Genomic DNA, 12,468 nt, shown 5'->3' on the forward strand with positions numbered 1-12,468 from the left:
TGACGAATGAAGTCGCACATCTTTAATTGGAGTCAGGGGTGAAACAGCTCGGCAACAGGTTCCATCGCCAGTCTGATTAATGTAGAAATGTTTATATACATTGTATTTGCAATCTTTTGCAGTAATATTATTAAGAACCCTGGTTCAAAATACAGGCTGTGTGTCTCCTAAAGCTGTAATTAAGGAGTCATAAGGTGAGGGAATCATTTATTCAAACCACTTTGTTGGTCACAGATAAAAGTTTAATAGAATGATGTTTATATTTTGGCTGGTTCCCTGTGAGATAGATAATGTGAGGGTCAGTATTTAGTCCAACTAGTCTGGTACTGGGGCATCTTAATGGGTTACAGAGAACGTCATTAATTGGAGGAGCCAGATCTGACTGTAGTTTGAAATCTACTAGAATATTTTAAGTGGAACAGCGGTTTGCCATGGGATTCGTGTCTGACAAGACAGAAGGATTATTTGGTTGTTCCTGAAAAGGGTTTTTCTCTCTCTCTTTAAAAGTCTGCACAGATGAGCAAGTAACCTGTTTCATTAACTTTATTTGGCAGTGGCATTTGATTTGGATTGGGTTGCTCAATTCAAGTTCGTGGCAGGTTCAGATAGTAAGTTAAAGATTTTCTTTTATTTAAGAAGTATTTACATGTTAATTGTAAAGCTATTCCTTTGATGTTAATTCTGTGTTTAAATTAATTTGTTTTCACATAAAAGGTACTTGCTGAGAGGGCATATCCTTTCCACACACTTTTACAAATTCAAATATTTTTGGTGGTTCACATCCAGTATCATAACTAAAGTTGAATTCTGGTCCAGTAATCTAACACCCGCTCTATGCTGAGTTAGCCTCATCTCTCACATTCAGTCTCTCACATGCACATGCATGCACACAGACACAAACACAAACACACACGCTCTGACACACGCACGCCCCAACGCACGCACGCTCCGACGCACGCACGCCCCGAGACACGCACGCTCTGACACACGCACGCTCCGACACACGCACAAACCGATACACGCTCACTGCCACTCGCACACTCCCTTCCCAGCTGGTGATGAACTCAGAGCTCCATGAATAGACTCCAAGCACCACAAACCCTCTGAACCACTCACGGGACATGAAGAAGCGAGGAACACATCTCTTTCCACACTCGGCATCACAGCACGAGGACCAGGCCAAGCAGTCAGCGTCACTCTCACACACATCTCCGAGCTTCAGTTCACAGAAGTTGTCCAAACGGCTGGAAGCAGGACATTGGGTAGCTGGAAGACACAAAGATCAAACACTCCATCAAAGAGTGACAGGACAGCGACAGCGTGTGGTTAAATACAGAGGAAAGCTGAGCGATTTCTTACATCCGGTCAGGAACTTGGGGACACATCTGTTTCCACAGCTGGAATTGCAGCAAGTCTGCCAACCATCACAGTCGCTGTCATTGTGACACTGGGTGTTGAAGCTCATTGTGCAGATGTGAGTCAGTCGAGAAGATTCTGGGCATCTCCGGTCACCACCTGTAGAGTGAACAGTGATACACGGCTCAATTTGATGTGTCTAATCTGGACGTCGCTTCCCACTCACCCCACTGGTTCTTCCAGTCCCCTTGTAACCTCCATCGCTAATGAGTAGCATCTAGGAGGGGAGCGAGTGTCTCGATTGATTACTTACCCTTGCCATGGAACACATGGACACACCGTCTGCCACAGGTGGTGTTACAGCAGGTCTGCCAGGCATAACAATCGTCGTCATCTTCACACAGCTCCCCGTACCTCAGCTCACACATTGTGGACAGGCGGTGTGGGGCAGGACAGTGCCCTGCTGTCAGATCTGGAGAAAGGAGAGACAGAGGTGAGAATTGGATGGGAGCGAGGATCTCAACATCAGCATGCTGCATTATCAGCTCCAGTCAGCTGGCACTGTCTTTTCATTCATCTTTGTTGAGACACAGTTGATACTTTGCTGGGTCAGGTTGACCATGTTCTCTTACCTGAGAATTTCGGACTGTGCTGCTGTCCCATGAAGGAGTGGACACATCTTCTGCCACAGGAAGTCTCACAACACTGCATCCACTTGCCACAATCCTCCTCATCCTGACAGGGCTGACTGTGGTTCATCCTGCACACACGATCCAGACTGGATGTATCAGGACACTTCTTGGCAGTCCAATCTATGAAATCACGAGATTGGTTAAGGTTGGAGACAGCTGAGATGGGGACAGACATAGAGAGAGCGACGGATAGAGGGACAAAGCGAGAGAGATAAAGAGTTAGACAGAGACGGGAACAGAGAGACAGAGAGAGTGAGAGGGACAGAGAGAAAGAAAGAGAGGGACAGAGAGTGAGAGATGGACAGAAGAGAGACTGCTTGAGAGAGAAAGAGAGAGCTGGAGTGAAAGACGGAGAAGAAGCGGAGAGTGAACCAGAGAGAGGGACGGAGAGGGAGACGAAAAGAGAGAGTTGGAGAGAGACAAAGAGATAGACAGAGAGACAGAGAAAGAGATGGATAGATAGACTGTGGCGCTAACAATTATACTCAAAGCCGAGAGACTAGTACAATAGAGGCTTTATTGCTGTACGATGTTGTCCCTCCATCCGCAACTGTAGACTGAGGGTCTGAGCAGCTCTCATACATATTTATACACAAGCTCCCTGTGGGCGGAGCTAGCCGGTAGGGTCTGACCGGAGGAACCTGTATTACAGGTACAGGCATACATCCCCCTACTGCAGTACACATAACTACAGTGGTTATCTTACCACATTCACCCCCTGTAAAAAATGAGTCCGGCGGGGGTGACATGTAACTCTAATACAAAGGATGCTATTTACAAGAGGGTCCAACAAGGAAAATCAAGAGTCCATCCGGTTAGCAGGTTACAGGTTGAGCCGAATCGGTGGTCGGACGTTCCGCTGTGATCGGCGTAGCTGTGGTGGTGACGTCGGCACAGGCGGTGATGGCCCCGATGGTGCAGGTGCTGGCGGTGTTGGTGCTGGCTGCTGGCGGGATGACTCCGAGAGCAAGCCAAAATCTTCCATGTCCTCCAGGGTGGGCAGGGGGATGAGGGATGGACCTGATGGGGACGAATAGGGGGGCGCTGGGGTTGGCGCAGGAAGGGGTGTGGGCATGGGATCGGCACCTGAGGGAGCCAGGTCCCGGAGCGAGACTGTGTCCTGGCGGCCGTCGGGGAACTCCACGTAGGCATACTGAGGGTTGGCGTGGAGAAGGCGTACTTTGTCCACCAGGGGTTCCGCCTTGTGGTGCCGTACATGCCTACGGAGAAGGACTGGGCCCGGAGTCGTGAGCCAAGTCGGGAGCGACACTCCGGATGTGGACTTCCTAGGGAAGGCAAAAACACGTTCATAGGGTGTACTGTTAGTTGCGGTGCACAGTAGCGACCGAATGGAATGGAGCGCGTCAGGGAGGACCTGCTGCCAGCGAGCGGCTGGGAGGTTCCTGGACCGTAGGGCCAGCTGGACGGCCCTCCATACCGTCCCGTTCTCCCTCTCTACCTGCCCGTTTCCCCGGGGGTTGTAGCTGGTCGTCCTGCTGGAGGCGATACCCCTGCTGAGCAGGAACTGACGCAGCTCATCGCTCATGAATGAGGATCCCCTGTCACTGTGGATATAGTCGGGGAAACCGAACAGGGCGAAAATGGAATCCAGGGCCTTGATGACGGTGGCAGACGTCATATCTGGGCATGGGAGGGCAAAGGGGAACCTAGAAAATTCATCGACCACACTAAGGATGTAGGTGTTGCGGTCGGTAGAGGGAAGGGGCCCTTTGAAGTCCACGCTGAGGCGTTCAAAGGGGCGGGATGCTTTCACCAGGCGCGCGCGATCTGGCCGGTAGAAGTGCGGCTTGCACTCCGCACAGATCTGGCAGTCTCTGGTGACTGTCCGTACTTCCTCGACGGAGTAGGGCAGATTGCGTGCTTTGATCAGATGGTACAAGCGGGTGATCCCCGGATGGCAAAGGCTGCCGTGCAAGGCACGGAGCTGGTTCACTTGTGCACTGGCACATGTACCTCGGGAGAGGGCGTCTGGAGGCTCGTTGAGCTTGCCGGGACGATACAAGATCTCGTAGTTAAAGGTGGAGAGCTCGATTCTCCACCGCAAGATTTTGTCATTCTTGATCTTGCCCCGCTGCGTGTTGTTGAACATGAAGGCTACCGACCGTTGGTCAGTGAGGAGAGTGAATCTCCTGCCGGCCAGGTAATGCCTCCAGTGCCGCACCGCTTCAACGATTGCCTGGGCTTCCTTTTCGACAGAGGAATGCCGAATTTCGGAGGCGTGGAGGGTGCGTGAAAAGAATGCCACGGGTCTGCCGGCCTGATTCAGCGACATTCAGCGACAGTGGCAAGGGCGACATCTGAAGCGTCGCTCTCTACTTGGAAAGGCAGAGTCTCGTCTACGGCGTGCATCCCCGCCCTGGCTATGTCCGATCGAATGCAGGCGAAGGCCTGTTGTGCCTCGGCCGAGAGGGGAAAATGTGTGGACTGGATAAGTGGCCGGGCCTTGTCTGCGTATTGCGGGACCCACTGGGCGTAATAAGAGAAAAACCCAAGGCAGCGTTTGAGGGCCTTGGGGCAGTGGGGAATTGGGAGCTCCATGAGGGGGCGCATGCGGTCGGGATCAGGCCCCAGTAGTCCGTTTTGGACTACGTAGCCAAGGATGGCTAAGCGGTCTGTGCGGAACACGCATTTCTCCTTTTTGTACGTGAGATTAAGGAGAGATGCGGTGTGGAGGAATTTATAAAGGTTGGCATCATGGTCCTGCTGGTCATGGCCGCAGATGGTGACATTGTCGAGGTACGGGAAGGTGGCCTGCAATCCGTACCGGTCAACTTCTCGCTGAAAGACCGAGACCCCATTCGTGACGCCGCAGGGAACCCTCAGAAATTGGTACAGACGACCGTCCGCCTCAAAGGCAGTGTAGGGACGGTCCGATTTACGGATGGGGAGCTGGTGGTAGGCGGATTTCAGGTCAATAGTAGAGAAGACCCGGTACTGTGCAATCTGATTGACCATATCAGAAATGCGGGGGAGGGGGTACGCGTCGAGCTGCGTGTACCGGTTGATGGTCTGGCTGTAGTCCACGACCATCCTGTGCTTCTCCCCGGTCTTAACCACTACCACCTGGGCTCTCCAAGGGCTGTTGCTGGCCTCGATGATACCCTCCCGAAGCAGCCGCTGGACTTCGGACCTGATGAAGGCCTTGTCCTGGGTGCTGTACCGTCTGCTCCTGGTGGCGACGGGCTTGCAATCCACAGTCAGATTGGCAAAGAGGGAGGGGGGCTCGACCTTGAGGGTCGCGAGGCCGCAAACGGTGAGGGGAGGTAGGGGTCCACCGAATTTGAGGGTGAGGCTCTGGAGATTGCACTGGAAATCCAGGCCTAGTAGGAGTGAAGTGCAGAGGTCGGGGAGAATGTACAGACGGAAACGGTCGAATTCCACACCCTGTACAGTGAGTTTAACCAGGCAGAAACCCCGGATCGGGACAGAGTGGGAACCGGAGGCAAGGGAGATCTGCCGGTCGGCGGGATGGATCGCAAGGGAATAGCGCCTTACCGTGTCCGGGTGGACGAAGCTCTCGGTGCTCCCGGAGTCGATGAGGCAGGAGGTCACATGGCCGTTGACCAGCACCGATGTGGAAGAGGGTGCCAGGTTGCGAGGACGGGACTGGTCGAGCGTAACGGAGGCGAGCAGTGGTTGGTCGGTGGTTGAGTCAGATGAGTCCGACGAGGAGCGGTAGCGACCCGTGTCCCGTGATGGCGGCCCCTGGAGACGAGATGGCGGCATCCGCAGTACCTGTGGGTAAAATGGCGGCGTCCATGGAGCGCACGTTATGGGGTCGGAACAAAATGGCGGCGCCCATGGAACGCACATGGCTGTGGTGGATGAAGATGGCGGCGCCCATGGGGCGCACATGGCGGGGGCGGCAAAAGATGCCGGCGCCCACTGATCGCACGTGGGGTCAGGGGAAGTGGGCGGCGGGGCCCATTGAGGGAGCGGCTGAGGCGTGGGGACCGGCGGCGCGATAGCGGCGACCGTCCGAGACTGACACACCGCTGCAAAGTGGCCTTTCTTTCCACAAGCTTTGCAGGTCGCTGTGCGGGCCGGGCAGCGTTGGCGAGGGTGCTTCTGTTGGCCGCAGAAGTAACAGTGGGGACCCCCAGGGGGTGCGGTGCGGCGGGCAGCGCAGGCATAGTGCGCGGGGGCGGCTGCTGGGGGGGCCGTTTGCGGGGTCCACGAGGGGTGGGACGGATGGGCCTGGGGAGCCGTTTGCGGGGTCCACGAGGGGTAGGACGGGTGGGCCGAGTGGCTAGCGGAGTAAGTGTGCGCACTACGGGAGGCGGCCGTCATGGAGAGCGCCAGGGCCTTTGCGGCCGCGAGGTCGGGGGCGACCCCTTCCAGCAGTCGTTGCCGGATGGGGTCCGATGCAATGCCTGTAACGAAGGCATCGCGCATGAGTAAGTCCGAATGTTCTGGGGCTGTGAGGGCCCGGCAGTCGCAGTCTCGTACCAGAGGTATAAGGGCCCTCCAGAAGTCCTCAATCGACTCACCCGGCTGCTGGACGCGAGTAGAAAGTTGAAGCCTCGCAAACAGGGTGTTCGTCGATGGTGCATAATTCTCCTTGAGCAGTTCCATAGCTGCGGTGTAGTCGGTCGCATCTCGAATGAGCGGAAAGACGCTGGAGCTCAGTCTGGAGTACAGGAGTTGCTTTTTCTGAGCCTCCGTCGGGGGAGGGTATGCTGAAGAGATGTAGGCCTCGAAGACTGCGAGCCAGTGATCAAAGTCTTTTCTGGCGTGAGGCGAATGTGGAACCAGCTGCAGACGGTCAGGCTTGACTCTGATGTCCATGGTGACTGGGAAATCGTACAGCAATAAATTGTGGCGCTAACAATTATACTCAAAGCCGAGAGACTAGTACAATAGAGGCTTTATTGCAGTACGATGTTGTCCCTCCATCCGCAACTGTAGACTGAGGGTCTGAGCAGCTCTCATACATATTTATACACAAGCTCCCTGTGGGCGGAGCTAGCCGGCAGGGGCTGACCGGAGGAACCTGTATTACAGGTACAGGCATACATCCCCCTACTGCAGTACACATAACTACAGTGGTTATCTCACCACATAGACAAAGAGAGAGTGAGAGTTGGAGCTTGAGAGACAATGGGTGAGAGAGAGAGTGAGATAGACATGTATAGACAGTCAAAGGGAGAGGAAAACAGACAGATACCTGGACAAAGAGAGAGAGAGAGAGCGGAAGACGAAACCTGAGAGACAAAGGGAGAGAGTGACAGATCGAGAGGCAAAGAGATTAGAAAAAGAGAGAGACATCATAGAATTTACAGTGCAGAAGGAGGCCATTCAGCCCATCGAGTCTGCACCGGCTCTTGGAAAGAGCACCCTACCCAAGGTCAACAACTCTACCCTATTCCCATAACACAGTAACCCCACCCAACACTAAGGGCAATTTTGGACACTAAGGGCAATTTATCATGGCCAATCCACCTAACCTGCACATCTTTGGACTGTGGGAGGAAACCGGAGCACACGGAGAAAACCCACGCAGACACGGAGAGAACGTGCAGACTCCACACAGACAGTGACCCAAGCCGGGAATCGAACCTGGGACCCTGGAGCTGTGAAGCGATTGTGCTATCCACAATGCTACTGTGCTGCACATCGAGAGAGAGGAGAAGGGAAAGAGGAAGTGATAGAGATAGAGAAAGAGAGAGGTAGATAGAGAGATAGAGTGTGGGATAGTGAGAGAGAGAAGGACAGATAGAGAGAGAGCGATGTTGTGTGAGTGGCAAAGAGAGGTCCAGAGAGAAAGTAGGAGAGAGACAGCCAGAGAGCCAGAAAGAGAGATGGAAAGAGAAAGAGAGAGAAAAAGGGAGACAAGAAGAGAGAAAGACAAAGAGCGAGGCAGAGAGCGAGACGTAGAGGGAGAGAGACAGACAGAGAGAGGAAGACAGAGAAAGGAATAGAGACAGGGAGAGAAAGACAGACAGGCAGATAGAGTGAAACGGAGAGAGAGAGACAGGAACAGAGAGACAGAGAGAGAAAGAATGACACAGCGAGAAAGAGGGACAGGGAATGGGAAATGCAGAGAGAGAGAGGGACAGAGAGAGTGAGAGGGAGAGAAAGAGAGAGAGAGTGACGGTGTGAGAGAGACAGGACCAAAAATACAAAGTGATGGATGGAGATAGAGAGAGAGAGAGAGAGAGAGAGAGAGAGACTGAGACTGGACCAGAAAGAGAATCAAATGGATTAAAAGAGAGAACGATGGAGAGGGAGAGAAGAGAGAGCAGGACAGGGAAGAGGCAGAGAGACATATAATGACTGACAAAGACAGAAAAAGTGATAGAAAGAGAGACACAAAGAGAGATGGACCGAGACTGAGAGAATTATAAACAGGGAGAGAGACAGAGGCAGACGGGTCAGAGAATCCTCGGGGGGCGGCGCCAGTCCCGTCCTGCCGCCCCAACACCGGCTCCCGTATTCTCCGCCGCCAGTATTTGGGCGGGGCGGAGTCACACCACGCCAGTCGCGGGCCATTGACAACGCCCCACCCCCGGCAATCCTCCAGGCCACGATGGGCCAAGCGGCTGTCTGTTTCTGGCAAGTCCCGCTGGCGTGGTTTAGACATGGTCCCACACGGCGGGACCTGGCAGGTAAATCGGCTGGGGCGGTCCTCGGGAGGGATGGGGGGGGTGTTCGCGGGGGGATCCGACCCTGGGTGGTGCGATCGGGGTCCACCGAGCTGTGGGCGGGCCTGTGCCGTGGGGGCACTCCTTCCATGTGTGCCGGACCCTGTAGGGCTCCGCCGTGGCCGGCACGGAGAACAGAACCCCCTGTGCATGCGGCAGAATATGCCGGCTGTTCCGCGCATACGCTGGGTCACGCCGGCCCTTTGGCCCATGCACGGACTTGTGCAGTCCCTTTAGCGCTGGCTGGCGCGGCGCCAACCCATCCAGCGTCTCCTAGCCCCTGGAAGTGCCGAGGATTCCGCTACTTCTGGTCGCCCGCCGCTGGAGAGATTCGCCGGCGTCGGCTATCGCGCCCGTTTTGGAGAATCCCACTTATCGTGAGAGACAGAGAAAGATACAGATGTGACCCACTGCAGAAATGTACAGACCTGTTGAGGATCTGTTCTTTTCGGACCAGGAACTTCCCCAATTGGATTTCCCAAAGGATGATGGAACACATCGTTTCTGACAGCCAGCGTCACAGCAACTTTGGGAACCACTGCAATCTCCATCCGACTCACACACCTTCCCGAAGGTGCTGTTGCACACACGGGCCAGATACTCTGGACGAGGACATTGCCCATCATCTATGTGAGAGAAAGAGACATACACAATCCAGCATCACCGAGACACAGAGTAAAGTTCCTTCTGCACAGGCGCATCATACACTCCCAGGACAGGTACAGCATAGGGTTTGATAAAGAGGAAAACTCCCACGACACTGTCCCCATCAAACTGGTATCGCTACGGGGTCTAGATACAAAGTAAAGCTCTCTCGACACAGTCTCCATCAAACACTCGCAGGACAGGTACAGCACAGGGTTAGATACAGAGTAAAGCTCCCTCTACACTGTCCCCATCAAACACTCCCAGGACAGGTACAGCACAGGGTTAGATACAGAGTAAAGCTCCCTCTACACTGTCCCCATCAAACACTCCCAGGTGAGGTACAGCACAGGCTGAGATACAGAGTAAAGCTTCCTCTACACTGTCCCCACCAAACACTCCCAGGAGAGGTACAGCACAGGGTTAGATAAAGAGTAAAGCTCCCTCTAAACTGTCTCCATCAAACACTCCCAGGAGAGGTACAGCACGGGGTTAGATACAGAGTAAAGCTCCCTCTAAACTGTCTCTATCAAACACTCCCAGGACAGGTACAGCACAGGGTTAGATACAGAGTAAAGCTCCCTCTACACTGTCCCCATCAAACACTCCCAGGAAAGGTACAGCACGGGGTTAGATACAGAGTAAAGCTTCCCCTCCACTGTCCCCATCAAACACTCTCAGGTTAGATATACAACGATCTCAGATACAGAGGGCATGATTTAATGGCCATACCACGCCCGGCAGAAATCCAAGCGAGCCGTGTAGATTGCGGGAGGGTCAGCAATCGGGAACTGTGCCAGACGCCGACCAGGCTCCGAGAGACCAATAGCTATCAGTTAGGCCCAATCTCCACTCTATTAACAGGAAGAGCACCCTATCTAACAGCCTCCCATCATCTAATTGGCTCAGCAGTGAGTCGCCACACAGGTGCCGATTCGTGGACCAGGCGTCACTGAACCTGGGGGGTCCCCCGGCCCATTGGAGGCCCCTGGGTGGTCAGGGATTAGACGGCGTGGACCTTGGCCCTGCCACTGGAATGTTATCACCTTGGCTTGGCTGCCAGGCTTGCACCTTGGAACTGCCACACAGGCATTGCCAAGGTGTCTGGGTGTCACCACAAAGACGGTAGGGGCATGCCCACGATACCAGGGTGGCAGTGCCAGAGTGCCAGGATGGCACTGCCAAGCGTCAGGGACTGAGGGAGGCTGTGCGCATGGAGGGAGAGTTGAGGGGGTATATGAAGTTTGGGTGCGGGCTTGTGCAGGGTGGGTATGAAGTGGGCTCTGAAAGATGGGTTGGGTGAAGGGTGGGGGTCTAGAAGGGGAGCCGGAATGGGCTGTGGGAAGGCCTGAAAAAGTGGGCCCCTCAGTGACCCCATAGCGGGGTGCCATTACTTGGGGTGGGGAGGTGCAATGCAAATGTTTGAGGAGGTGACATTCCCCATAGGTGGGGAACCCACAATCCCACCTGGAGATCGAGGCACATTTGAAAATAGTTGCCCGATCTCGGAGGAGCCAGTCTGGCAAGCAGTTTCAGCTCCCCAGTGATGAAAATAATTCTGCCGTGGGCTAAACCCATAGGAAACACCCCAGGCCCCAAAAAAGTGATTAACTGTGCTTAGATAGCGGGGAGGAATTCAAAGGCAGAACTGCCAGCAAACCCCACAACACATAAACACTTGGAAACATTTCCATTAGATTGTGCCCAGAGTAAAGTTCCCTCAACATTGTCACCATCAAACACTCCCAGGACAGGTACATCACGGGGTTAGATACAGAGTAAAGCTCCCTCTACAGCGGCCACATTCACCACACACATCAAACACTGGCAGGATAAGAAAAGTACCGGTTAGACATGGAGTGAAGCTCAGCCACGTGACTCACCTCCTCTGGAAAAGCTGTAGACACACCTGGTCCCACAAGGAGTAAAGCAGCACGTCTGAAATTTGCCACAGTCACTCTCACTGCTACAGGCCTTCCCCATGGTCGAATTACACACATAGCTCAGTTGACTGGGGCTGAAGCACTCTCCCGGTTTGTCACCTACAAGGACAACAATTGGATAGAAGGGTCAGTCTGCACAGGAGGGAATAGTGGGGCAGGATTCACCATGGGAATTCTCTCAGTGTTTTCAGTTCTTCAGAGTTTGATAGGCATTGGATTAATGGTCCTGATTCACTATCAATGACCACAGAAACGAGCATGTAGTCCGAATTGAAGGCTTTAATCGACAAGATGTTTCTCCAGCAGCTCAAGTACAGAAAAGGCAGCTGCAGGGGAAACACAGGTTCTTATACCCCGCCTCAATGGGCGGAGCTACCTTACATTCTGACCAATGAGTTACAAACCATTGGGCCAATGAGCAGCGAGCCTTCTCCACCAATGGTGGCTCAGCACTCCCAGGTACCGTAGTACCTCTAGTCATACTACCACAGGTCCTAGTTTCCCCGCACCCTGGGTCATGAACCAAGCATCTTGTAGTTTTCAATTTTCACTTCCTGAACCTCGTGAAGCTGCATCTGGCAACTGAAAATCTGACCCCGGCCTTCAGAGCCCAGCGTCTTTCATACTGAACTGTGAAACCATTGATAGTCACGCCTGAGGCAGCACAGTGGCACAGAGGTTAGTACTGCTGCCTCACATTACCTGGGAGCCGGGATTGATGCTGGCCTTGGGTGACTGTGTGGAGTTTGTACATTCTCCCCATGTCTGTGTGGGTTTCCGCCAGCTGCTCCTCTTTCCTCCCACAGTACAAAGATGTGTAGGTGATGTGGATTGGCCATGATAAATGCACAGGGTCACGGGGATAGGGCAGGGTGTGGGCATATGTACAGTGCTCTTTCGGAGAGCCATTGCATACATGATGGACCGAATGGCCTCCTTCTGCACTCTAGGAGTTTAATGGAAACAGCAGCCTCTGCCCTCTACTGGCTAGAATTTATCAGTCTCTGTCCTCTGCCGTCCAGTGTCCATCAGTCTCTGTCCTCTGCAGTCTAGTTTCCATCCGTCTCTGTCCTCTGCCGTCCAGTGACCATCCGTCTCTGTCCTCTGCAGTCTAGTGTCCCTCAGTCTCTGTCCTCTGCAGTCTGGTGTACATCAGCTCTGTCCTCT

General features: G+C 53.8%; 1 protein-coding gene across 1 annotated transcript in view; it reads right to left on the reverse strand.

Annotated features, from left to right (window-relative positions):
• Window positions 1–832: 832 nt before the first annotated feature.
• Window positions 833–12,468, reverse strand: part of LOC119951018 (cell death abnormality protein 1-like) — a 32,281-nt gene continuing 20,645 nt past the window's right edge. Inside the window, exons 15-20 of the mRNA XM_038774051.1 lie at window positions 11,242–11,400; window positions 9,142–9,339; window positions 1,989–2,168; window positions 1,670–1,828; window positions 1,360–1,515; window positions 833–1,266 (exon numbers count right to left, since the gene is read on the reverse strand). Of these exons, the coding sequence (XP_038629979.1) occupies window positions 833–1,266; window positions 1,360–1,515; window positions 1,670–1,828; window positions 1,989–2,168; window positions 9,142–9,339; window positions 11,242–11,400 (1,286 nt within the window). The remainder of the gene's footprint in view (window positions 1,267–1,359; window positions 1,516–1,669; window positions 1,829–1,988; window positions 2,169–9,141; window positions 9,340–11,241; window positions 11,401–12,468) is intronic.

The sequence above is a fragment of the Scyliorhinus canicula genome, chromosome 16, assembly GCF_902713615.1.
Source record: "Scyliorhinus canicula chromosome 16, sScyCan1.1, whole genome shotgun sequence".
Taxonomy (NCBI): Eukaryota; Metazoa; Chordata; class Chondrichthyes; order Carcharhiniformes; family Scyliorhinidae; genus Scyliorhinus; species Scyliorhinus canicula.